Consider the following 26815-nt stretch of genomic DNA (forward strand, 5'->3'; position numbering starts at 1 on the left):
CTAGATTTACCTTCAGAGTCTGCCCAATTCATCCTGTTATCTGGGCATTCACTGTTGAACACTCTTGGGTTTTTCCAAAACTAAGAGTGTCCCAGACACATCTTGTTGGAACCTTTATTTGGCTTAGCGCATGTAGTCCTGGAATGACTACGTAGCATCAGCAAGAGGAAACCAGGTTTGGCCTGAATTTGCCTCCTCAAAAGGGTGCTTCCTTGACGAGGATCTTGCCCTCGGTGCTTGGGCCTGCTTTGTCCCACGCCCTCAGTGAACTGGTGTTCTACCCATGTAGGCTATGTGGCTGGAAGGTAAGGCGCTTGGTTGTTCTGTTTTGTTTTTAATCCAACCCACCCAAAAAAGAGGGCTCCTTAAGTAGGCTCCTCATAGGCAAAATACTTGTTCCAGAGATGCAGCCATTCCCAAAAGCAGTTTGGAAATTTCTCTGGGGATCGTCTTCAGAACCTGTTGCCCATTTACCCACCAGAAGATAAGCCTCATCGCTTTATAGTTAGACCAGACTTTAAACTGAGACTAATCGTTCCCAGCTTCTTCACCCATTGGCTCTCAGAGTCCAGTTCTTCCATCTTTAGGAATGGTTGTTTGCTACACTAGGCGCGTATCTCCTTCCAGATTGGGACAGCATGGGCACCTCCTATTTCCTCTCCCCATAGCACAATGTTACGCTTAAATCTTGTTGGGTAGAAAACTTAGTCCTTTTATTTCTTTTTTTTTTTTTTTTATCTTCATTTTATTGAGATATATTCACATACCACGCAGTCATACAAAACGAATCTTACTTTCGCTTGTTTACAGTACCATTACATAGTGGTACATTCATCACCCAAATCAATCCCTGACACCTTCATTAGCACACACACAAAAATAACAAGAATAATAATTAGAGTGAAAAAGAGCAATTGAAGTAAAAAAGAACACTGGGTACCTTTGTCTGTTTGTTTCCTTCCCCTATTTTTCTACTCATCCATCCATAAACTAGACAAAGTGGAGTGTGGTCCTTATGGCTTTCCCAATCCCATTGTCACCCCTCATAAGCTACATTTTTATACAGTTGTCTTCGAGATTCATGGGTTCTGGGTTGTAGTTTGATAGTTTCAGGTATCCACCACCAGCTACCCCAACTCTTCAGAACCTAAAAAGGGTTGTCTAAAGTGTGCATAAGAGTGCCCACCAGAGTGACCTCTCGGCTCCTTTTGGAATCTCTCTGCCACTGAAGCTTATTTCATTTCCTTTCACATCCCCCTTTTAGTCCTTTTATTTCTACAATGAATCTTAATCTTGAATCTGTATTTCCATATTTAGCCACATCTGAAGTGAATTCCGTGTTAACAGTTTAACAATTTTTTTTTTGTTGTTCTCAAAAATGCATGATGCCATTATCTCCTTGTACCAAATTCAGTATGCACTCATCAATAAAAACTGAATTAGTGGTACTAATATTACTATTGCTTCTTTGTTGTGCCCATCTTCTGTACAATTCCTACAAGTTTCAGGACTTCCCAGGAGCCAGGCTTTGCTTTAGGTTTGAAACAGAGATATTAGGTGACATTTCCTTATAGGGTAAAGGAAAACGTAAATTACTTGCATGTGTTTTGTTGGTGCTTTATTTTTTTTTTAATCGATATATTTCACAGAGTAAATTGATTCTGAATAAACATGTTGCAGAGAACTGCACAAAGACTTTTTTTTTTTAATACCAAATGACAAATTTCCTTTTACCTTTTTTTTACTAATGTGTCAAAGTTTTGGCGGGAGGGATTAGGCCAGAAAGAGGAAAAGATTAAGCATTAAAGCTCATCGAGTTCAGGACTGGGAGTCCTGATTTTGGAGTCACAGCCCCAAATTCACTTCGGAAGATGGGCCCAGGAGCGTTCAGCCCCGTTCCCCCTGGAGGACATGACACAGTCGTCTAAGATCAATGTGAGCTCTTCACTTTGGAGTGTGAAGTTCACTGAAGCAGAAGTAAGGCCCTTCATGACGTAGAGTGGGCGTGTACTTCCAGCTCCTTCAATCTTTGTGTCTGATGCTCAGGTCTGTAAGGGAGAAAGGGATGAGCTGTCAGAGGACCCGCTTGCCAAAGGAAGCAAGACATGCCATGAGTGTGTGTGTGTGTGTGTGTGTGTGTGTGTGTGTGTGTGTGTGTGTGTGTAGGGGAAAAGAGTTGGTTGTATCTGTGATTCCTTCTGGTCTTTCGATAAGATGCCCCAAACAGGATTTAAGGAACCAAGTTTTAGTAGTAAATTCTTCCCAGGATTTTGTGACTTTTAATCTGAGAGCCCAGTGGTTGAAAGGCATCAGTATTTGGCTTCTTATTGCTGAAGGATTCGGAAGTCCCTCATTGGCTGGGACGCCCCTGGTCACTTCCCTGTTTGGCGGTGCCGTGCATGGAAGAGGGCTGCCACACTGGCTAGAGGAAAACCATCGAAGATGACGAGTGTTGGGTTAAAATAATGAGCCCCTGGAACCAAAGAAATGACATTTCCAGACTGCCTTGCCTTCCACCACCCAGGGCTGCCGCTCCCAGGCCCACGCTGGCCCGGTCAGTGTGCCTGCCTGCCTGCCTCGTGTGCCTGCTCCGATCAGCATCCGTGCCCCACACGTTAGCGGGAGACCCAGGCCACCTCCACAGCACACTGGGGAGGTGAGCCCGGGCTAGCGGACAGCGGGCATGGTGTGGGAGGGAGAGCAGATCGGGGCCTCTCTCCAGAGAGCAACCTCAACTCTCATTTGTGAATCAGCTACTGCCAAGTGAAGGGATCCCGAGGTGTGTGCTTGAACTGATCTCAAGTCCCCGTGGTGCTGGCACAAGAGCCGCGGTGAGACCCTGCCTGTCCCTTCCCCTTGGTACCCCGTCCAGCTGTCAATCTCTACTCACCACGTTCTCTGATAGTCACTTCTTGGGGGTACTATAACTGCTTGCTTGGCAGGCTGTAAACAGGTGAATTATTTTATTTCTAATATGTTCTTATCACCCCCACCCACATCCTCTGACTGGTCTTGAAGTAGGAAAGGGGAATGCTGGGCATCAATATGTATGTTGCCCCACGGCCATGTGTCTCAGTACTTCACAGTTAACATGTCGTTAGAGGTTTCGGTTCTGAAGTTGCAGTGGCCTCCCCTGCTAAATGTTGAGGAAGCAGCTCTCTTGTAAGGAAGTAGGCTTCAGTGTTGGACAAACTTTTTTCAATGAATAGGTCATGTGCACGTAGCAATCGTTTATTGCATAGTAACAAAAAGATGCTAGTGCAGAATGCAGGCTATCCTTGTGATTCAACGTGGTGTAAGTTTACACAGCAAGAACAAGGTTAAGATTTTATTCCGAAGGGTCTGTAATGACAACTGACTGTAAGGTCTGGGAAAATCGGTGGCTCTCCAGTCCCTTTTGAAATTCTTGTGAGTTAACATAATACATACATTCCTAGAGGAAGTAAGCCTTATGTTCAGCATTAACCCCTCCAACTCTTAGCACTTGAATATTAGGGAGGAAAACAATAGAGAGCCGTGGGTTTGTGCCCGGAAGCCCTGATGCTCTGGTTCTTTGTGGGGTGTTTACTCTTGAATACACCTGCCAATGTCACTCCGGGATAGAGGCTTTGCTTCTGGAACAGGGGCTTTGTACATATACCCAGTTGAAAACAGAGCTAATTGAAAACACCGTGCAAAGGGAAAGTCAGTTGTCAGTACCGACAAGCGTTGCACAGCCTGCTGGGGGCCAGGCCGCCATGAAAACAGCTGGAGCTGTGGAAGAGTCTGTGCAGGTGTCGCCAGCAACCGCAAGCCTTTTGCTTCAGGAGGAAGTGCTTCTGGGCTGGGGACAGGGCAGGCACTGATATTTTCAGTACGAAGAGAGAAGTGATAGTTGGGGAAAGCCAGTCATTGGGAAAGACAAAATAACATCATGGAAAGGGAAGAAGTAGAGTAAAAATAGGTGTCCCGGTGGTCCCCTGATCCTCCTGCCAGTTATTCCTCTGACCCTCTGGAGCTCTGGTTGTCCCCCTGAGCCTTTAGCTCCTGGCTCAGGGACCCACTTCCCAGTTCTATTTCTGAACTCCCCCAAGACACCAGTTGGCCAGGCCCCAGTTCTCAGGGCTCTTGGGTGAATCTCTATCTGCATTCCCACCCCGTAGAACCAACTTATCTTGCACCCGGGACTGGCTTCCTGTCCCCAGTTGGGTGGTGGGTTCATAAAGACAGGGCAAGGGGGAAGTTTTCAAATCCAAGAATTCCAGAGGGAGGGGGTTTTCAGCATTCACCCTCCTCCATCTTTCTTGTCTCCCAACTTCAGGGTCCCCTCCACACCATCTCTAGTGTCCCCTCTGTTCATGACTGTCAGTCACAGCATCCCCAGAGAGGGGTGCCCCAGGAGACAGGGATCAGAGAATGCAGTAAGTAGAGATTTGCAATTGAATGGGGGGGGGAGGGCGGCAAGGGGAAAGGACTTCAGAGGAACATGCAGTTGCTCATCACTGACAAGAAGTTAAAAAATATTTTTAGAAGATAAAAATAAAAATTAAAAACCTCCCATACACTTTCAGCTGTTTACCAAGCAGAAAACAGAACAAAACCAAATACCTGTCCTCTTAAATAACGGTCATGACCCATGGGGCAGAAGTCCTAACCTGTGTGGGTCTGGCGGGAACACCTGTCAGTCACCTTTGCCCTGGTCTTCAAGCTCTAGAATTGTTGACTTGTTTGAAATTTCGGTTTCAGGCCAAGTAGTTTCTTTCAGTTTGTTCCTTCTTAAGGAGGTGAGCTTTCATCTTTAGGAAAATTGGTAGTGCTAGATGAAAGAAGTGTTGCGGTGACCATGTCTTAACTGAGAGGAGAGGGGTAAACCCTAAAGTGGTCCAGACAAAGGACTGGAGGAATCACCTTCACTTGGTTTAGAAGCACAGATTTGCAAAAGTGGTCAAGTGAAGAGGACACTGGAAGACGTTGAAGTCAAAGTGTTTCTCATTGCCCAGAAAAAACAGCATGGAAGCCCATGCCTCTGTTGTAGAGCACTGGACGCATTGTCGTGGGGAATATCGATGTGCTCTCTTTTACTTCTCACTGTGCTTCCCTAGAAGCAGTGACAGTGACAGGCACATAGAGGCCCCAAAGGAGGCTCCACCTAGCCACCCTAACCCGCCTTAGGGTTGGGTCATTGCGGACCTAGAGAGGCGACGGCGTTTGTCATCCACTCCCAGCCAGCTGCACCTGTGCTCTGTACTTATCTTCCAGAACATTTTCCTCCAATCCCTTTCCTCCTGAAATGGAATCAGAGGTAATGAATGGACAATCGACACAAGTTAGAAAGCTGCCCCAATTGGGGAGCTGATTGTACAAATGTATTCCTAATTTACAGCTTTGGGTTGTGTTGCTGCCCCTCAGAGCTGATAAATTCCTTGTTTAGAGTTCACCAGTTGGTATTTTTAAGCTGAGAAAGATGCAGAACGTCTGTGAATGGGCCTTATAATACCTAATGTACACATACACACCATTCATCTTACACCTCCCCCCGCCGACCCAACTTTATTTAGACTGTCTTTTGCTCCTACAAAAAACTGTTTGTTTCAACTTGCTTAATTGTTAGTTTTACCTCACTTCATATCTGCAGAGAAGCAAGAGTTTGGGGTTTTCTTAGGCTCACTTTTTGGAGAAGAGAGGTGACTTTTGTTATTCTCTGGCTCCAACTGTATTGACAACTTGGAGTCAGTCTTTACGTGAAGCTTTCATTCCCTAAATCCTGTCGATCATGATGAGCTGGTCCTCAGCCCCCAGGCTCAGCCAGGCCTCTTTGTCCCCTGTCTCACTGGGAGAACCCCTCAGATGCTTGCATTTCATGTCCATGGTAAATACCATCTCCAATGTCCCAGTTTCCCCCTGCGGCCCCTCATTCTGGCACCTTCTTTCTTAATAACCTTCAGCCAAACAGGAAGTGAAATGACGGCAGTGAGCCCACGGCACTCCACTCTGGCGGCTTTCAACATCAGAGGCAGCTGTTTTAGATTCTTGATTGATTGCAAGAGAGGCCAAAGGCTACGACTCTTACCTCAGTGGTTTCAAAGCAGCAAACGTAGATACCTTCTCTCCCCTAAACTGCACCCAGGGATTTCGCAAAGAGGAAAAAAGAGACATCAGCAGCAAGGTGGACTTTGTATCCATTTGGGTTATTTTTCATGTGTTCTAGTTGAGATAATTTGCCTTGAACAGTTGCCTCTGCTGACCCTGGCATATGTGTATAGAAGCTTTCTCAACCCCTGCACTGTTGACGTTTTGGGCCAGATGATTTATTGTTGTTTTAGGGGCTTCCCTGTGCATTGTAAGGATATTTAGCAACATCCCTGGCCTCTACCCACTAGATGCTAGTAGTATTCCACCTACTCCCGAGGCTTGATCATCAAAAGGCTCTCCAGAAATTGTCAGATGTTCGGGGGAGCAAAGTTATCCCTAATTAATAACCACTACTGGCTTAGTATATGGAATGTGGATAAATGAATGCATGTATACAGTTTATTTGGGGTATGTTGTGCTTGTTTGTTTTAATCTATTTCTTGCCAGCTTTGCCCCCAAGTTATCCAAGTATTTTTTTCCTTCCATTTTTAGGAATTAACCAAACACTTTCAGATGTGTCAATCTCATGGAAAGCCTCAGATATTTCAAAGCAAAGAGATACAGTGAAGTTATAAAAAAAATAAGGAATTTCATGGGAGCACTTGTCATCCTTGGTGGGCTTCTTTGGATGGGTGTTCATTTATCCTTGATTTACTCAGAGGTGGGTCTTCATCCTGACTGTGCTTTGGAATTCCTTGAAGAAATTGTAAAAAGCTCAGTGTCTCCTAGGATGGTGCTGGCACTTAGTTTACTAGAGTTCCCAGGAGCGCTGCACATCCAGAGGTCTGTGTGCCTGGAGGTCATCCTGTACCCACTGCTCCCTGAGCTGGGTGCTGAGCCGCGGGCAGCTGGCTTCACCTGAGCAGTAGTGGATGGGCAAGCCATGCATTTGCTTGGTCAACAAGTGTCTATCAAGCACCCACCCCACCCCCTGCCCCACCATGTCCCGGGCACTGTTTTAGGTGCTGGGGACAGAGCATTGAACTGACAAACAAAGAAGGGCTCACATTCTAGCAGAGAATGTGGGAGAAAATATGAGAACCTTCGTTTGTAAGTCTGAGCAAGTGTTTACCTGTGTCCTTAAATCTGATCATTTCTCTCCGAGAGCTGGTCACCCATTGTTTGGTGATTTTTATGCTTTCTTGAATCACTTTTATTCAGCTTCTTGAATCACTTTTATTCTTATATTCTATATAAGAAGCCTTTCATCATTCTGTAAAACATTATAGGTAAGATGGAGAGCAAGGAGAATAGAGAAACACATTAGCCCTATTGAAACTTAAATGATTTCTAAAAAGGCGATGGTTGGAATTCTTAGGCTTTCCATGTGGAAATGTTTTATCATCATTTTGTTAGATCGGTCAGCTCAGAGCTGCCAAAAATGGTGCTTGCATTTTTGCAGCTGGTTTACACCAGTGAGGATTGAACCGGGGGCTTCCCGCCATCCTTCCTTCACATTCTTTGTTAAAATAGTTGACTCCTCCGGTCACTTCCTCTGATGCCAAATCTCCGAGGAGGGGTCATGCAGGGGGACAGAAGCCACACTAGGAACTCACAGAACATCCCTGCCAGGCGGGTTGGACCAGGCAGATTCCAGTAATGACAGGCCATGACTTTCCAGGGACAATAGGATATTGTTCTTGCTGTTACTGAGAATGTTGGCTGCCCGCATAGGAGCAGATGCCTCATTAGGTCAGTGCTCCTTGGAGACCTGCTTCTGGGATGTTCTAGCAGAGCCCGGAACTGTGCAGAATGAGATGAAGGGCCAGTTCAGCCCCTCTCAAGTCTACAGCCACCCACCCCTCTTTTTTAAAATGAGCAAACTCAGGCCCAGCAAAATGGAAGGAAGGTTATGTGTACTTTGTGGCAGACCTAGAGCTTGAACCCAGAAGTCTTAATGCCCCAATGCTTTTCCTATCAAATCCACAGAGGAAATGCCTCCTCAGTGCCCAAAAGGAACCATCTCCACGTTTTGGAAAAAATGGGTGCAATTGTTTTTTAAATCTAGATAACCGAACCATTGATTCTAGAAGCTTTGTTACCTGTTTTCTCATACTATAGCATAATATAGTTGTGTATGTACAGTCAAGAAAAGAGGATTTGGAAACATTTCAAGATGTGTGACCATTTTTCAGTCTCATACCATGGAGAAGATGCAATGTGATAAGACAACTACATTAAAGATGAAAATCGAAATGGGCCTCTGGGAACTGGTCCAGAGAAAAAGTCAATTTTATTACTGAAGCAAGAGCAAAGGAGGATTTTTTTTTTTTTTTAATACGGGATTTTAGATGGGCTCAGTTTTGATGACGGTCATAGCTGTTTATTCAGTACCCACAATGGCATACTTGGTGCTGTACTGAATTAGCCAGTAATAGATGAATTGGGTTCCTGTATTAGCATGAAGAATAAGGTACTGTTGGAATAACCCCCCCCCCCAAAAAAAAAAACTACAAAGACAATTGTGTTTTTTTACTTCCTTACACCCTCTGCCTCACTGGTTCTCCGAGATCCAACACAGAGGACACTCCTGCCAAGTGGATCTTCATTCCTCAAAAGAATTCTTGGCCAAAATATCCTCTTTTTCTTGTGCTGATAAGCTGGATTGAACCTTCTAGGAAAAAATTCTTTCTCTTTTAAACTCAGGAAAAATCCTATGAGCCAACCCACTGCTCCTTCCCCTCCTGGATCTAGCCCTGGACCTTTTATCCTTCAGAACCAGAACTGGGCTCTGGCAAAAGCATCGTGCAGCCCCAAAGCAGTTCCCAGTCCTTGAACATGCCTCCAGCCAAAAAGCTCGAAAATAAGTCTCCTTGATCAAAAGTGTTCTTCCAAAAGTCCCTTTGCAACCTGAAGACGTAAGCCGCCACTACTCTAACCTGAGCTCAGTGAATGGAGAATCTTTTAGGGAGACACAGATTGTGCTCATGGAAAAATAACATTATTACCCAGGGTATGGTGGAGAGTGAGTGAGCCAAAGAAAGGCACGATTAGTGAGAGCTGTGAGCGGACAGAGGAGGGAGAGAGTGGGGCTGGGCTGGGGGTGCACATGAAGAGACTGGGATAGCTGTGCAGAGGCAGTTAATGTTTTCAGCCGCCAGTGTATAGGGAGGAGCCATCGGATTGGAGACAGGTTGCATAACAAACTCACATGCTTTGTTTCTGCCTTCTGGTCGTCTGCAGTCTAAAGGAAAGAGAATGTGAGTACAAACTGTAGTGTATTTTTTGGCCAAGAAAAAGGCACAACAGAAAAACTTTAGATGATATATGCTAATATGAAAAGTTGTCAAGATGTGTTAAGTGAAAAATTAATCTTAAAAGTTGCAGAAAAGTATTTTCCATGTCAACCCATTTTTAAAACATAGATTCACATGCATGCATTTAAATATATGGGACTCAGGTTGTGGGAGAGGCATTTATTTTTCAACTGATAGCTACCTAGTTTATCTTTTTACCTGCATTACTTTCATAATCTTTTTTTATTCTAAAAGAGAAAAAATACATAGCTATTTTAATAATAGATAAGAATAAGCATTGCAACATCTCTTTAGGGAGAAGAGATGGGAGATTGTCATATAAGACTGCAGCAGATGCAGATATTAGGGTATCACTGGCATGAAGAGATGGGTGTTCTGGCTGTGAGTCCAGAAGACATTTTTATGGAAACACATCTGACTAAAGCTTCTCTCAGGCTGTGTGGTGTTCCTCCAACATAACTGGAGCTAAAGTGGGTCCTTCTGGTATTTATCTGTACAATTCTGGGAGGTCTGTGCTTAATCAGATTGTTGGATAAGCAAAGAGGTCTGGTGGTTTCCCTCCATTTTCATTTACCTGTACATCTGGGTACTGAGCTCAGACGACATTATATTTAGTATATTAACAAATGAGGGGGAAAAAAAGATGCCACTCAGGAGAAAATCTTTGTGATCTTGGGATAGGCAAAGATTTCTTGTTAAGACACAAAAAGTATGAAAGAATAAATTAGTAAATTGGACTTAATAAAAATTTAAAACTTTGCCTGTAAGACACTGTTAAGAAACTGAATATACAAGCCATAGACTGAGAGAAAAGATATCTCACAAGGGACCTTTATCTAGAATATATAAAGAAACCTTACAACTCAATAATAAAATGAGGATAGTCTAGTTTAAAAATGGGCAAAAGATCTGAACGGGCTCTTTGCAAAAGAAAATAAACAGCCAAAAAAGCACATGAAAAGATGTTCATCATTAGTCGTTAGGAAAATACAAATTAAAGCCACAATGAAATATGTTCCACATTACTAGGATGCCTAAAAAGATTGAAAATATCCATTGGCAAAAATGTAGAGCCATAGGGACTCTCATTGGGGTCCAGTCCCTTTGGAAAACAGTTTGGCAATTTCTTATAAAGTTAAACATATACGTAGCAATTACTCGAGAAATGAATCACACATCCACAAAAGACTGGTACAAACGTTCATAGCAGCTTTTTTCATATTAGCCAACACTGGAAACAATGCAGGTGAATGGAGAAGCATGTAATGGTGCATGCATACATGGGATACCACTCCATATTTGCAATAATAGGGAGGAAATACTGACTCCACAATATCATGGATGAATTTTTTAAAAAAAGGGGACTCAGTGGTTGCCCAGGGCAGGGGTGGGTCTGTCTGCAAAGGGGTACTAGGAAACTTTAAGTGATTGAACTCTAGATCTTGATTGTGGTGGCACAAACACTGGTGTAAAACTTGTCAGAATGCCTCAAACAGTACACTTAAAATGGATGCATTTTACTGTATGTGAAGTATACCGTGATTAAGTTGATTTTTCAAAAGGGTGGTGCTTACTGCATCCCCCTGGGGAAGGGCTGGCACTGTCATGCTGTACCATACATAATTATGTTTTCTCATACCTTTTGCACTTCTTACATGTGCCACTCGCCTGCTGATGTCAAAAGAGGGGGAATCCATACCTTACCCTCCATTCCATCCTGCCCAAAAGGCCATGCATTCAGGCTGTACCACTCCAGGAACTGATCCATTCACAGTAGAGAGTGGGGCTGCAGGAATTCATTATGAATGAGACATGAGAAGGCTGGGTGTTGAACCTTCCCAAATTGCTGGAGACCAACACAAGTTCTCTGGTGGCATCAGTATTTTTCTCTCTGGAGGCCTTAGGCCACAGCACAGGCGGTTGGAAGGAGGCACTGAGGGGCTTGTCCTGTTGCATCCTGTTTTGACTTGTTGATGGGTCCATTTGGATTGGATTGGCTGAGGTTGGGGGCGATGGTAGATCTTATGCTGCTGTCTGGTACTGGCACAGCCAGGTTCTCCTAAGTCTGCGTGAGGGTCGATGGTACTCTGTTCCTTTAAGTTTCTCTTTTTCTTCCTTCTTTTGTTCTTTCTTTTATTGTGTCTCCTTTTTATCTCTGGCCCCTTACACCTTCCTTTTGAGGGCTGATTTTTTTGGTTTGGTTTTTAAGAAGACAGAACTACTTTATTTACTTTTCAAGGAAAAGATTCCTGACTTCTCACCTTTGTTTCCTCTTGTTCTGCCCCAGTGAACCCCTGGTCACTCAGAAAACTCCTGGGGACACTGGGAAGGCTGGGGCCAGCTAGCCGGAGCAACCACAGGGTTCCTGCAGCACTTGCCTTCCCAAAGACGGCAGAGAACCTTGGCTTGGTGAGAAGAAACAAGGGGGTTTTCTCAGCTACTCCCTGAGGAAGGAGAAGAGGCGAGGCCCTTCCCAAAAGGAGGGAGTAGGAGGAAACGGCCTCAGAGTCCACCCAGCACCTCCTTTGAGCTTCTGGCTTGTGGGATGCCCGCAGTAGCCCCTATGAGTCTGTGAGTCCTGCTTCTTGGCGACAGGACCTGTGGGAAGGCAAAGGGGCAGGGACAGCAGGAACCCAGAGAACAGTGAGTGGCACTGTAAGTTTTCCCGGTTAATCATTCAACTAAAACATATATTTTTATTATCTGTGGAGAGCGATGACTGTTTTAGGAATTTCATCTGAGGAGTTGCCAAATAAGTTGATTAACCTGTTTTTCACACAATATGCTTATTAAAATAAACTTTCCCTCCCTTATGGGCCTCCTGCAGGCAAAATAGAAAACAGCCTACAGAGTAAAGTTTTGTTTGTTCATTCTTTTCTTTCACTTTTCCTTCCTTCCTTTTTTTCCCCCCCTTTTTTTCTCTTTTGAGACATTGTCTTCTGAAACCAGCTTCATCCATATTATTAATAGCTTGGGAACTTTATACTGTATCACATTCCTCCCTTGGAATTAAACTGCACATATAAAGTACAAAAAAATGAACTTTTTGAACAGGAAAAAAAAAAGTAGTTTTCTGGCATAATACCCAAAATAAAGTGCACAGCACCATTAGTAGTAAATTGAATTTTGGGGTATATAATTTGTACAAAAACTGACAAGTGCGAGCCCCCCCTCTCCCGCCATCGTTCGTCACTGGGTTTAGTGGCTGCAGAGGCAGTAATGTGCAGGGACAGGCATTTTGATGTCGACTTCAATTGCACACTTCATTTATTTGGACAGGGCACAGGCGGCAGCTCCTGTCACGTGGCGTCACCGCACTTTTAGCGAATTTCGCCCCAGGGCAGCTGGGATGCTGCGCTGGGGCAGATGTTCTTTTCAGCCTATTCAGTGACCATTCTTGGGGGTTGTTTACTGTTGCCATGGTGACTTTCATTTCCATAGCAGCAGCGCTGCTGTTTCTCAAAAGAAAATGAATTTAGTTATAAAAGGATAATATTTTTCTCCTTCTCTGTGTAACCTGCCATCTGTCAACTTGTGGATCAGTAAGGATTCAGAAACCTATTAAGAAATATAGCAATGAAGTGATAAGTAGTTCGTTCTTTCTTTTTCTTTTTTTGGCTGATATCAAAACCAGTAAGAGGTGTGGAAGCAAACATTAAGCCCTCAACATTAGAACTTTAATTTTTTTTCTTTATCTTTTAAGTGCTTTTTTAAATGCCTTCATCACCACCACCACTGTGCACACGCACAGCCTCATAAAATAAATTAACATTCTGCTGACAACTGGAGATGACCAAATGTCTTGTTTGCATCTCACTAGATGCAGGTGTATTTAACGTTTTCTCTTCTTGATGCTTTGAGCTTTCCCCAGTTCATTTAAGATTCCTGTTGTCACCCCACTCTGCAACTCCTCCAGCCCCGGAGAAAAAGCCATGGGGGTGCACAGATCAGCAGCTTATCAGGAACATACAGCACAAATTATGAACTTAACAAAATGATCGTCTGATGAAAAACTTACTAACGTGTCTCTTAAATCTCTTCTAGAGCACCTTTTCTTCCTCTCAAATCCAGATGGAAAGAAAGTCAACCTTTGGGATAGCTCAATCTGTTTCCTGGATTTTTTTTTCTCTCAGTTGCATTCATAAACTGTAACTTACAGGGGGAAAGACACACACACACACCATCCCCGTTGTAAATAATGTTATTTATTGGTTGATTTTTCCAGATCCTGACATTGATGCTGCCACTGCCATGATGCTTTTGAATACTCCCCCTGAGATACAAGCAGGTTGTGAGTAGATATTTCTATAGCCTACAGCACCATAGTTTGTGAACTTAACCTTCTCATTTATATACCAGGCCATAGAAAAAACTAATTCGCAAGTAGAACCTCCCTTGTAGAATCTCTTTGAAAACTACATAAGTGCGTGATTACATGCATATGCATATAAACCTGCAGCCATGCATATGTATGAATGCATGCATAGATGTGTTTCCAAGAAGAGAAAGCACTAGTATAATTTCAGAGCTTAAGACCTGGGGGAAGGGAAGCAGCCCCCATAATGAATCCCAGTGCAGAGACCTTCCTTTCTCCTCCAAGAATTATTCCTGTGAGTTTGTAGTTACTGCTAGAAGAGGCTAAGCAGGACCAGCATAACAGGTAGGGAACGGAGCAGTGCCCATTTTCAGAAATTTCTTTCCCTTTTGGGACCTCATGAATACCAGGCTGCCATTTTGCATATAGAGAGGAACATTTGGCAAGGTGGACCTGTAAGTGCTTGGAATGGCTTTAAAATGGTACCACCATGGTACCCCCTTTGTACCCCACCCCCCAGCCTTCCAGGTATCAACAGACAGAAGGCAGGGCTAACTTAGCCAAGCAGGGCTCCTGGCGTCACCTTCGTTTGACTGTAGAGCAACATCAGGATTGGGACAACTCTCCCTGACTGAGACATCTCTTCTATCCAAGCCTGGTGTTTTTCCCCATTGCTTTATCCATCTCTGGGACCACATTACAGTGCTTTTAGAAAGATCTCCTTTCCAAGTGACGGAAATTGACTTTAAGCCAAGATAACTGTCCCTTCCTCCTCCCAATTTGAGGCCAATCCCTCTACCCACATTTCACCCCTCAGCCAGAACCCGGTTGAGCAGCCAGCCAGCTGGTCTACCAGCGTCTCTTCAGCTCCTTGTCAGGACATTGCTGCATTAGGTCTATTGATGAAATAGGCTGGTGTGGATCTGGTGACATGAAGCGGCAGACGTTGCCACAACGTCCTGGAGGCTGGGGCCCACGTGTCTCATTCTCTGTAACTGGGTCGTCACCTTGCTTTGGGCTCTGGCTCTCTGGTGGCTGCATGGCCTCCTGAGCAATGGAAATACCCACTTTTGGAGGAGATAGTGTTTCCCACAGGAGAGCATCAGCACTCAGACCCACAACAGGTGTCTTTTGTTAGTAGTGGACTGACACGGCGTTTCTCCGTCCTCCCCTTGTCACGGCCGTCCTGACAGCCTGAGGAAGTTTCACTCTGTCCTTTCTTATTTGTTCGTTTTTTAAAAGACCCAGGGGATGCAGCATCACATTCTCAGGGAGAGCTGGTCCTCTGCCGGAGGCTGCCTTTACCTGCTCTTAAAGGTACAGAATTCTCATTTTCTCTTTGCTGAACTCAAATTGCCAGGCACTGATGAAATGTCACCAGCTTGGTCTCATAACTAACATTTAACCTGTGATGTCATTTTATGTAGTTTCTAAACCATGTTTTAAGTTACAGAGAAATAGAAAAAAAAGGAAGAAAGAAAGAAAGAAAAAACCACCTCCATTCCTAGATGGCATTGCCGGAAGAGTACAGTCTAGATTGTAATCAAGTCACAATTTGAAATGGTTTCTAAAATCTAGCTTTAAAACTCCTCATGTTGCAAACATTCCAACTTTATCAGGGCTCGGTAAGATGCAAGCACCTTCCTTAACATCAAATCATTGCAGACAAACTGATCATTGGTTGAAAAAAAAAATCTTTGACGAACTGGTTCCTGAATTGTGAGGGAAAAATGGGGATTATGGGACAGGTGTCATTAACAAATCCTCAGCAACTCCCATAAAAGTCCAGTATTACTGGATTCTTGACCACAGGTAGAGAAAGCAAAGGGACTGATTAGTTGACAAGTCCATTGTTTTTAATGTTCTCATGGCTAAGTGAATTTCTCCTCTTTCCATCCCTTTAGTACTCAAACTGTAAAGAATTATTTTTTTCTGGGTCTACATAGTCTTATTTACTTTTTTACCTGCTGAATGTGAGTTTTAAAAGCTGAGTGTTCATGTTTCAAAGCGTAGGGGTCCTTTTCAGACTTTTCTACCTAGCTATTACTACTGTGAGCAATCCCTAACCAGCCTCCAGAAGGCCCCGTGCCAAGGAACTACATGCCTACAGAAGTCATGGAAGGAGACACCCATTGGCAGGAGGCAGCAGATAAGTAAATTTAAAGCCTGGGGAGGGGGTAGGGACACCCCCTTTGCATTTACCTTGGCCACCCAACCTCCTAGCCCTGCTAAAATCCCTGGAGGCCAAGCTAAAGCATAGTCAAGTGGACAGGTTGTGAAGTCCCCAAAGATTGGAGCAGTATTGAAGGAGGTGAACGTGCGTGGAGCACTTGCTCTGTGCCAGGCACCAGGGAGCCCAGGGGCTGATCTCGAGCTCCTAATAAGCTCAGTCAGAGGTGTGCATCCCCAGTGTTCTGGTTTGCTAATGCTTCTGTTTTGCAAAACACCAGAAATGAATTGGCTTTTATAAAGGGGGTTTATTCAGTGACAAAGTTACAGTCTTAAGGCCATAAAGTGTCCCAGGTAAGGCATCAACAATTGGGTACCTTCAATGAAGGATGGCCAATGGCGTCCGAAAACCTCTGTTAGCTGGGAAAGCACAAGGCTGGCATCTGCTCCGGATTTCTGGTTTCAAAATGGCTTTCTCCCAGGACGTTCCTCTCTAGGCTGCAGCTCCTCTTCAAAATATCACTCTCAGTTGCTCTCAGGTCCTTCTGTCTGTGAACTCCTTTATACAACTCCAGTGATCCAATTAACACCCACCCTGAATGGGCGGGATAACACCTCCATGGAAATTATCCAATCAAACATTTCACTCACAGTTGGAGTCACATCTCCATAGAAACACTCAAAATCAAAGTATTCCAATCTAATCAATGCTAATACAACTGCCTCCACAAGATTACATCAAAGATAATGGTGTTTGGGGGGACATAATACATCCAAACTGGCACACCCAGCAATGGGCCTTTGGTTTCAGATAGCTCTTCCTTACTTCACTCTTCCTTCCCTTCCCTTTATTTTCATTTCCCATTGCACAGTATTTCTTATCCTGGGATCTGATGTGCTACCTGGCCTTTGTAAAGGAGAAGTGTTTGACTGACATGTAATGATTAAGCCACCGTCCCCTGCCAGCTTTGCCCAAGGCCTGGAAAAAGTGAAAAAGGTGATTCCTTGGCAACTGCCCCCCAGCCCTAGTGCTGGGTGTGGGTGGCCTGCGTGGTGGTGTTTGTGTGCATGCGGCACAGTGTGGATGTCTACATGCGTGATCCGTGTTCTGTGGCCATAGGGGGTGGGGAGCGTGGGTTCCAGGAATTTTCTCCCCTTGGGCTGTGGCTATAGCTGGGCTCTGTTTATAGAGCCTTTTCATGCAGTGCTATTTATAGCCCCTTGTTTTCACCTCCTGGGCTGTGTGATGCCCTGTTTTGGGTGGGGGCAGGGGGTGCACAACCCAGTCTATCTGCTCTGTTCACTCCCAGCAGTGAGAGGCCAGCAGTTGCATGAAAGGCTTTTCCTTTGATGTCACAGCCACTCCACTTCATGTCACTAGACTGCAGCCACTTGGATCTTTTCCTGTCATCTTTGCCTTGCTCAGCATCTGCAAAACCAGCTCCAGCCTGGGCTGATGGCCTGAACACATTCCATGGTCCAATATCGAGTAGGTCGTACAAAAGAAACTACTCAAGAAGCTGAGTCAACACCAGCCAGTCTTCTGGAGGTTGCACACTGCCCCAAGGGAGCCCAGGGCTCCCTGTGCTGCTCGAGATGGCCTCCCAACAGACAGGTCCCTCCACTTCTCACTTCATTTTGAGGCTTGACCTAGGATGTGGCAGCAGTGTATCTCCTAAAACCCTCAGGTGATAGCATTCTGTCCCTCCAGCAGCACCAGTGGTGTATGTGCTGTTACCTTTTCCAGATGTTGCCAGTCTGCAGCTTGGGAAACATTCAGCAAGGAAACCCATTGGGTCTTGCATGCTCTATGGGGCACTGCTTCCAAAAAAGTCAGGGCCAGGCATTTCCACCTCTTTATCTCTTGAATTTTGGGTTATGTTTCTAGCCAAATCCACATCCTCCCAAAAAAGTGGTCACAAAGGCTAATTCCTGCTTCTAGGTCTAGAAGCTCTGCAGATCTCCTTTGACAGGCTCCATGAGTCATCTTCAAAACCAGTGGAGGAATTGTAGTAGGTCAGGGGAAGCTGGAGCATGATTTTTCACCTTCAAAGGCTTATAAAATCTCTGGTTGGAATTTTCCCAGAGATGAACTCTAGATAACAAACAACACAAAAAAAATGGAATGGAGGGGGAGCCGGTGGGAGGAGGAGGGTTGGGCACCTTGCCTGGAACTGGGATATGTATCAGCCACACCAGGGGCAGTGGAAGGGAAGCAGTCAGGAACTAGGCCATGTCCTCTCATGCCTGTCCCCCTCCCAGCATGCTTCCAAGTAAGCAGGTGAAAAAGCTGACTTTAGGAAAGGGAAGGATTATCGGAATCACCTGCTGCTCAGCTTATGGCTTCTGTTGGCATTAGCCAGGGCTCCCTCCAAAGGCAGCAGTAGGTGCTCAGAGGTTAATTTTGGAGGTTGTGAAAATGAAGGAAGCTAAGCATCAGGAGGGATGCTGGGGGAGCAGGGATGGGGACATGCAGGGCAAAAAGGAAAGTCTGTCATATGCTGGAGGTGGTTTTTTATTTTGGCTTTTATTTTGTAGCATCCCAAGATTGCATTATCTTACTTAGATCATAGCATCTACATTGAGTGGTGCAGCTTGAATTGGCTGTGTGTGTATGTGAGTGTTGCTTTCTTTCTAGTAAAATCTGGCAAGTTTAAAGTCACTCTGTAACTTAAAAGCAAGTGGTTGATCAGCAAGCATGGGGAACTGTGTTACTGATGTCTTTGATCCCTTCTCCCAGCAACTTCAGAGCCTCAGTCATGTATCTTCTCTCCAGTAGAAGACTAATATGTAATCAATGCAACAAAAACGGATGAGGTTGGAGGCCTGTGTCTTTTCTACTGAGAGCCACAAATCAAACTTCGCAGTTGACCGAATGTTCGGTTTCTTCTTATGTCTCATCTCTGGCTGGAGCCTAACTATAATTTCAGGACATTGGGTCAGTGAGTTGGTAGTTGATTGGTTGCTTAATTGGTTGGTTGGTTGTACAGGTGTTGGACATTAGACATTTTGATAGACTTTGAGAAAAATACAGAGTAAATGGAAGGGAACACGTAGACACATTGGTGGGGTAGAGCCAGAGGAGTGGGTTCACATTTCTTCAGAGTCTCGTAATGTGAAAAGTAGTGAGACATACACCTCAGAATGCCTTTCTCATTTTAGATTGGCCACAATTCATTTTTCAGAAGCCAGACTTGGGGATGGGAGACGGAAAGGAGGAAGGATGGGGGGGGTAGTTAAGTGTCACAGATTGCTTCTGGCAGCCGGTGAGTGAATGTGAACCCATCCGCCATTCAACCATCATGCGCCCTGCGAAAGATAAGGAGTGCTAACCGCTAGGATTGGCAAGGGCAGCATCTAGAGGCAGCTCGTTTGAGAACAAGGCTCCAGCATCCCAGGGAAGAACCTGGTTTATATGCCAGAAGCCTTGTGAGGTTCAGAAAATAGCTCAGGAGCAGCCTTTCAATGCTGTGGAATAACTTTGCTCATGAGATCCTCTTTGAAGTGAAGGTAGTTTGTTAATCAGGGAAACTGTTTTAATGGGCAAATGCAGCGTTATGGATAACCACAAAGAGCGTAGTGGGCTGAAAGAATTTTCTCACGCCCTGACCCCATTAAGCCATGTGCCTTATGGATAATTAACAAGAGCACGCTAGAGAGGCAATGTGGGATGATGAGAGGATGATGTGATGTTGCCGTGGAGCTCACACAGCAGGCCAGCCACTGAGTTAAGCAATTTTGTGTAGCTCATCTCATTTAATCCTCAAAACAATCCTGCGAGGTAGGTTCATGCCTATTTTACAGATGAGGAAACTGAGGCCCAGAAAGGTTAAGTCACTTGCGTAAAGCCACAGAGGTAATGGTAGAAGGAGAATCTGAACAGGGGCAATCTTGCTCAGAGCTTGAGCTCTTAACCCCTGCAATATATTTCTCCCCTCAAAGCATTGTAGGAGCGTTTAATAAGACATTAAGCATACAAGGAGCCTGGTTATCCAGTGGGTGCTTGGCGAGTGCTGGCTCCTCCTGTTTCCCTTCCCACTGGGCTTGCCCTGGCGCAGAAAGGTTCTGGGCCTTTGGAGAAAGCCCTCTACACCTACAACACAGAACTGGGGGCTGCTTTTCTTCAGCTGGCAGACGATCCAGAGGCCTTGTCATGGACTTGTGCTCCATGGCTTCCTCTTCCCCTCCTCACGTTCCAGTGCTCCGTTGTCTTTGTCACGGGATTTCAGGTATTTGTGGCATTTTCTACGGAGAAATGACTCCGACTTGATATGCACAAGGGAAGCAGACGCACCTCCGGAGCAGTCGCTGCTGCCCCGGAAGCTCTTTCTGTTTCTTTCCGTCTCCCTCCGCTCTTCCGGCCTTGCCGCATACAGGGACCCTGGGTTCCTCCGCTGCTGTCTTTCGTGTTGGCGATGATGACATTGGGAACTATTTTCTGAGTAGTCGCGCCTCTGTTATCTCAGTTCAACCTCCCCATACCTTGCAAGATAAGTACCATTTCTGTCCCCATCATACTGATAAAACTGAGGCTTAAGGAGTTTCAGTCGCTTGCTCAGGGGAGCGCAGTCTGATTGGCAGTGATGGGCTGTAGACCAGCCTCCTCTGACCCCAGGATCCGCTCTCAGCCACTGTGCTGCAAACCACTTGAATCGTTTTCTCCATACCCATGGGATGGAGTCCAAACATCTCATTCCATCTAGAATTAAATGCTTTAACAAGACAACTTTTTTAGTTTCTCATTACACCTTTTGTCACTTCCAGATCTCTGTAGGTGCCCTTACCTCTGTCTTTGGAGCCTGACTTAACTGGCACTTCCTACAGGAAGTCTTCCCAGATACCCCTTAGTTTGGGTAAAGGGTCTCTGTCCTTCATGCCTGTAGGCCCTACCACTTACCAGTGTATGCTTTCATTACCTCTTTAATTCTTGATCTGTTGCCCTTAACTGTGAAGTCTGGTCACAATGTATCCCCATCTCCAGGTACACAGGCAGGTTCTTGGTGAAAGTTTTAATTAGTTAACTGATAGAATTCCATCTATGGGACTGTAATCATTTTTGCTGGTAAGAATTATAACTGGAACAGATTTTAAATATTAAAGTTATTATCAGTGGTCCATTATATCAGATTCATTCTTTGCTATAAATGATATCTTTAGTGACTGATATATTGGGTGGTAGAGTAGACCTTATGGGCTACTTTGAGTAAATGATTGAAATCCTCAAAACAGAGGGACAAACAAACAAAAAACTGTCTTGCAGGCAGAATACATGACTAAAACAGCAGTCAAAAAACTCCAGAATTCTGCAGGTCTTTTGCATATGTCTGTCTTTGAAAATGATTGGTATTTTTCTCCTTATATTTTCTTCTAGTTTTCTAGTTTTCGTTCTTATATTTAGGGCTATGATCCATTTCAAGTTAATTTTCTATATGGTATGAGATAAAGAGCCAAGGTTCATTTCTTTCCAAATCTAGCTGTTCCAACACTCCTCTCTCCCATTGTGTTACTTGGGCACCTTAGTCAAAAATCGGTTGACTGCCTAAGTGTCCATGCAGCTATTTTTGGATTCTGTTTTGTTCCACTGGTTTATATGTCTAGCCTTAGACTAATACCACACTGTCTTGATTATGATAACTTTATAGTAAGTCTTGAAATCACGTAATAGATATTTTAGATTTTCTGTCTTATAGAGAACTCATCAAGTAAGCAAGATGCTGTGATAATTAACTGGAACACCACATTATAATGGGTTTCATGCTTTTTAGATTCTTGATGACTCTTCTGCCTCAGATAATGGGATCCATAATCCGAAATCTGGTTGACAATAAGGGATGAGTGGGAGTTTCTGATCAGGTTCATCCTGTTCTCAAAGTTAATTGTGATAAGAGACTGTGGAGATTCTGGAACACTGGACTGCACTAGTAGCACTGACGTTAGGTGATAGTTTCAACTTTATCTCCCATCCCTCCTTTCCTAAGAGTGAGTAACAGAGGCCTTACAAAAAGCTGGAAGAAAAATTGCAGAAGCGTTAACAAGAGGTACAGAATAACCAAGTAATCAACAGTCTTTATAAGTATCCCATATTGAAGAAGTGGAGATTCATCCTACATGAAAGGCCTTTGATTAAAAGTTCGGAATATTCATGTAAATATGCTCTTAGAGACCTAAAAATCATGTCAGTAAAAAGTATATATGGATGATGTCTTTTGTAAAAATTATCTATTCTGTGCAAATAATGTCAACTTTAAAAACATAATATCCGTAGTGGTTTTCATTTTTGAGTGTGTAGTTTTCTAGAGCCTTTTTGGTGCCCTCTTTGCCTGAACAAACTCTATTCATCCACCTTGCCTCTGTATGTAACTGTGCCAGGAGCCACTTGGGCACAGCAAACGCTTTGGGGGAGTCCTGGGATAGTGAAAACAAGAGGCGTTTTGGAGAAGAGATTGCATAGAAGAATCCAGAACTTGCACAGTCACATGAGATTAGAGCCAGGTGCACATACCCTTCATTTGCATCCTCACTTTGTGATGCTCACCTGGCCCCTCAGACGAAAGGCGGTTTGGAGGAGCACTGTTAGATGCAGTAAGAGAGAGACCGTTAGCTTAAACCATATGCCATTGCTGTGTGGAGGTCACAAAAGGTCGAACATTCAGGAATTTCTGTGGTTCCTCCTATTATATAAATCCTCAGACAAAAGCGGATTGGCAAGAGGCCACCGGTGGCTTGTATGGTAAATGGACAGGATCTGATGGTCCCTGGTAAAAAGGTTGGCTTACGGTTGCTCCAAGGATGAGTGTGTTTAGGAGGTGAGATGATGAGAAAACACCTAGGAGATTTGCTCGAGGGAAGCCACAGGGAAGGAGGCCCTCCAGAGCGGTGCCGTGTGATTCTGAGGCAGAAGCCAGAGCCTTCTCCTCAGCCCTTCGCTCCCCACAGCCCTGAGAGGGGCCTTTCCTCAGGCAATGAAGATCACCGCACGGGTGAACTGGTTCATGAGTGCCAAGGGGCCACATGGCTTGTCAAATTGGGTTTGCTGTTATTTAGGGCTATATTTTCCCTCGTTGGGTTAAGGATAAATAGACAGATGTTCTCAAATTCTGATCAGGGCTGAAAGAGCATAAGGAAATGCTTTTGTTTGGTCACTTGCTATCTGATTGTGTCAGAATTCTTGAGATTTTGTTAGGGTCTGGTTGAAGGTAGAAATTTATATTTAATAACTGTAAGAAAATAACATTTGAAACTCACTTCTAAAATTTTTTTTTTACTTAGGTATCAATAATTTGTTTGTAAACTCTTGGTCTGGCTTTGCTGACCGCATCTCTCTCTTGAAGCCTGTTATCTTTCCATCTCTCTGTCTCTCTGTCTCGCTCTCTTGGTGTCTTTTTCTGCCTCCATCTCCCTGTATCTCTGTGTATGTGTGTGCTCATGTATTTCTCTGTCTCTTCTCTTCTCTTCTCTTCTCTTCTCTTCTCTTCTCTTCTCTTCTCTTCTCTTCTCTCTCTGGGTCTGTGATTCTTTTTCTTTCTGCTTTGTCTCCCTGTCTGTCTGTCTCTATCTCTGCCCTCCTCACTCTCTTTCTCTTTGGAGTATCCAAAATTTCTGACATAGAACAGAGATCATCACAGTTGAATTCACATGTGCTATCTTCTTTCCTTTTGCTTTTTCCAGTTCCTCCAGGAGTGATACAGAACGGAGCCCGGGTTCTGAGCCGAGGGATGTTTCCCGGTGTCCGGCCATTGCCAATCACTCCCATTGGAATGACGGCAGCCATGAGGTAAGGGCAGAGCTGGCTGTGTCACACCAGCCTGGGGAGTGGGAGGGGACTTTGGGGATGGAGAGGACCATCTCTAACCAGTTAAGCCAGTAAACCCAGTTGGGGTGTTTGAAAATGTTAAAGTAACTCCCAGGGACCACAGTTCCCCTGCCAACTTCTTCTTGGGCCATCAAATCATCCTGATTTCTTTGCAGAAGAAGAGATGGAGACAAGTTCAAGTTTTTATTCTAGAAGGCAGGGTAGACTGGGTGGGTGGGCCATTAATTCCATTCTAGAGTCACAGACCCAGAGAGAAAGAGAGAGAGAAGAGACAGAGAAAAACATGAGCACACACATACACAGAGACGTGGGGAGATGGAGGCAGAAAAAGAAAGATAACGAGAGAGCGAGACAGAGAGACAGGGCAATGGAAAGATAACAGGCTTCAAGAGAGAGATGTGGTCAGCAAAATCAGACCAATAGCTTACAGCCTCTAGACCTAGCCCTGCCCCTTACCAGTCCTGTGACTTTGGACTGATTCCTGACATTTCTGGGGCTCAGGTCTATGAAACTACGCTGCCTCTCAGGAGAACTGCAGTGAAAATCAAATGCAAAATTGCATGTGAAAAATACTTTGATAAGTGGTATATAAATAACAGGTGGCATCATTCCCCTGCTTCCAGGAGTCCGATCAGTTGCCAAACCACACAGGCTCTTCCTGGGAAAATTTCTTTCACCCTTGTCATCTCACTACCAACCCCCAGATTAGGGTCAACCTGCTAACTCAGAACACTCACGTGCACCACTGTGGTAGCATCTTCCTCAGCCTTCCTGCTCCTTCTCGCTTCTCTCCTGCCCATCTGTCACCCCCTGCCAGATGGTTTTCCTTGTGCTTCCAGCCATCCATGGAAGTACCTTCCAAGGTTCTCCCCCACATCACCCTGACACCCCATCTAGTCCTCCTATCTCCTCAAGCCAAACATTTTTCCCCAGGATATGTCCAGCATTTGCCCATCTTACTCATACAATTTCCTCAGTGTAGATTTCCCTCCACTTCCACATGCAGGGTAAAGCATCTGTCAAAGCCCTTCATAAAGATGATTCTTTCACAAAGCTTTTCTGAATGTGTCCCCTGAGCCAGCATCAGACAAATTAGCTCTTTCCTGTGAACCCAGAGCGCCCGTGCTTCAGTTATGGTCCTTTGATGAGTCGGCCCTGTGTCTTAGTAATTTCTGTGTGTCCCTCTCTGTCCTCAGTGGTGAAGTTGCAGAGGACAGGGGCTGGGTCTCACTCAGGTTGATGATGCCTCATCACATATTGCATGGGGCTGGGCCCAGGCTGCTCGCTTAGGAGAGGGCTGGCACGCCGAGCTAAAGCCCTTAATAGCATCACCCTCTTCCTTTTTCTCTGCTCTTATGGGTCAGGTTCATCCATGAAGGCCATATTGCTTTCATAGTGTTTCAAGACCCAGAGGAAACCATCCCAGAAAGTCTGTGTAACTGGGGCCTGAGGGAGATGCAAGGTCGAGCTCCCATGTGTCAGTCAACCACATGGAGCTTCTCCACAGACCTGGCGTCTTTTTAAACTCTACCAGCAAACCAAACTGTTTTTACCAGGTTGGATGCCACTTAACTCCACAACAGACCATAGTGTCTCGACCTGAAACGGTGGGAAATTGGAGTAGCAATCAGAATAGTAATTGAGTTGTAAAACTACTTATTTCTACACATTGATGCTTTACAAAAGTATATGCGAAGGGTCCTTTCCTTGTATTTCTCCAGTATCTTTCCTGGTTACCCTTAGATCAATAATTCTTGAGTTCATAAATGGTAAACCTCTTCCATGAAGCCAAAATACCAATGCCTATGCTTCAGTGTGATAGGAACATAGTCTGTTTTCTTTCCTTTTCTTAAAATCTTTCCTCTTTCACCTCCTAATTTACCTGGTTGGTTGAGAAGACTGAAACTGTAGGCTGTTTTTGTGTGGAACAGCCATCTATTTTCATTAGCAGATTCTGAGTATAGACTTCTGTCTCAACCATTCTTTAGTGCCTTCAAGCATAGTTCTTACTGGGGGTCCAGCCATTCTTTGAAGGGCACAGAAGATCCAATAGAAGGGAGGGGAAACCTAAGACCAGGCCAGCCTTTGGCAGGAGCTGCCTCTTGATTTTAATTATTACTCTCATGGCACAAATTTTAACACAAATTTACTGATTCGTACCCTCTAGAGAGATTATTTTAAATATTGATGATTTTTGTTCTAGTTATGTCTAGGTTAGATAATAACAAAGCACTGATAGAAAACAGTGAAGTAAGTTTAAAAAGTTGCCACTGATGGAATCCAGCAAACAGCACCTCAGTTCGGCTACTTCTAAAGTAAAACAGCACATAATAGTTTCCAGGGCTGGATTTACGTATCAGGCAGCTCCAGTCAGGTGACAGAAGCCACATGAGGTGTTTGAGCAGAGAGAATTTCACATAAAGAAATGTTAACTAGACAGAAACTCATTTACAGATAACTGAAAGGGTGAGAAGAGAACTCATAGTACCATGAAAGGAGCAGCTACTACCCCGAAGGCTGAGGGAGCAAAGGACAGAGGTTGGAATTACCCCCACGGAGCCAAAACACAGACCTCTGAGGTGGGGGCTTGTGCAGGGGTCTCTGATCTCGGAGGAGGGACCCCTGTGGCTGGGATCCAGGCTTCTGAGGAGTTGGCCCCAGCTGGTACGGGTTCCTCCCCGGGAGCATGAAGAAGTTGGTACTGCGAGTGTTGCAAACTGGATTCAGCAGCTGCGACAGGAAGGAACTGCTGCTTCAGGGTAAAGAGGCGTTGCTGGGGTGACACAGGAACAGGAAGCAGAGCAAGGAACTCGTCCCTTCTTCCTCCCCTGCCTTCAGGGTCCCTCTGTGGCGCCCTCTGTTGGTGGACTCTAACAGGGAGGCGAGTGGCAAGGCAGAAGTGTGGCTTGCAGAGTCCCAGCCCCAGCTATGAAACAGTACAGAAGGCTGGGTTTGGAGCTGCGAGAGAATAGCTTAATAAAGGCACAACTTGCTAACTGCCTAGTAAGAGTAACCTTCTTGAGCATTATAGTAATTTTGAGCAAAATCATTTCAGTAAAATGTACAACTGCAAGTTTGCAGAAACTAGATGAGCTGCCATCTGCATAGAGGCAACCAGTACAGAACACCATGTGGCATTAGCAGCAGCTT

General features: G+C 44.8%; 1 protein-coding gene across 10 annotated transcripts in view; it reads left to right on the forward strand.

Annotated features, from left to right (window-relative positions):
- FOXN3 (forkhead box N3) overlaps positions 1-26815 on the forward strand; it is a 387204-nt gene that overhangs the window by 340606 nt on the left and 19783 nt on the right. For 7 of the 10 annotated variants that reach the window (XM_037832096.1, XM_037832095.1, XM_037832094.1 and 4 more), the window contains 3 exons: positions 13594-13659; positions 14926-15000; positions 23521-23626. In XM_037832096.1, the coding sequence (XP_037688024.1) occupies positions 13594-13659; positions 14926-15000; positions 23521-23626 (247 nt within the window). The remainder of the gene's footprint in view (positions 1-13593; positions 13660-14925; positions 15001-23520; positions 23627-26815) is intronic. The other 3 variants (XM_037832099.1, XM_037832100.1, XM_037832101.1) reach the window with 3 other exon arrangements.

The sequence above is a fragment of the Choloepus didactylus genome, chromosome 4 (genome assembly GCF_015220235.1).
Source record: "Choloepus didactylus isolate mChoDid1 chromosome 4, mChoDid1.pri, whole genome shotgun sequence".
NCBI lineage: Eukaryota > Metazoa > Chordata > Mammalia > Pilosa > Megalonychidae > Choloepus > Choloepus didactylus.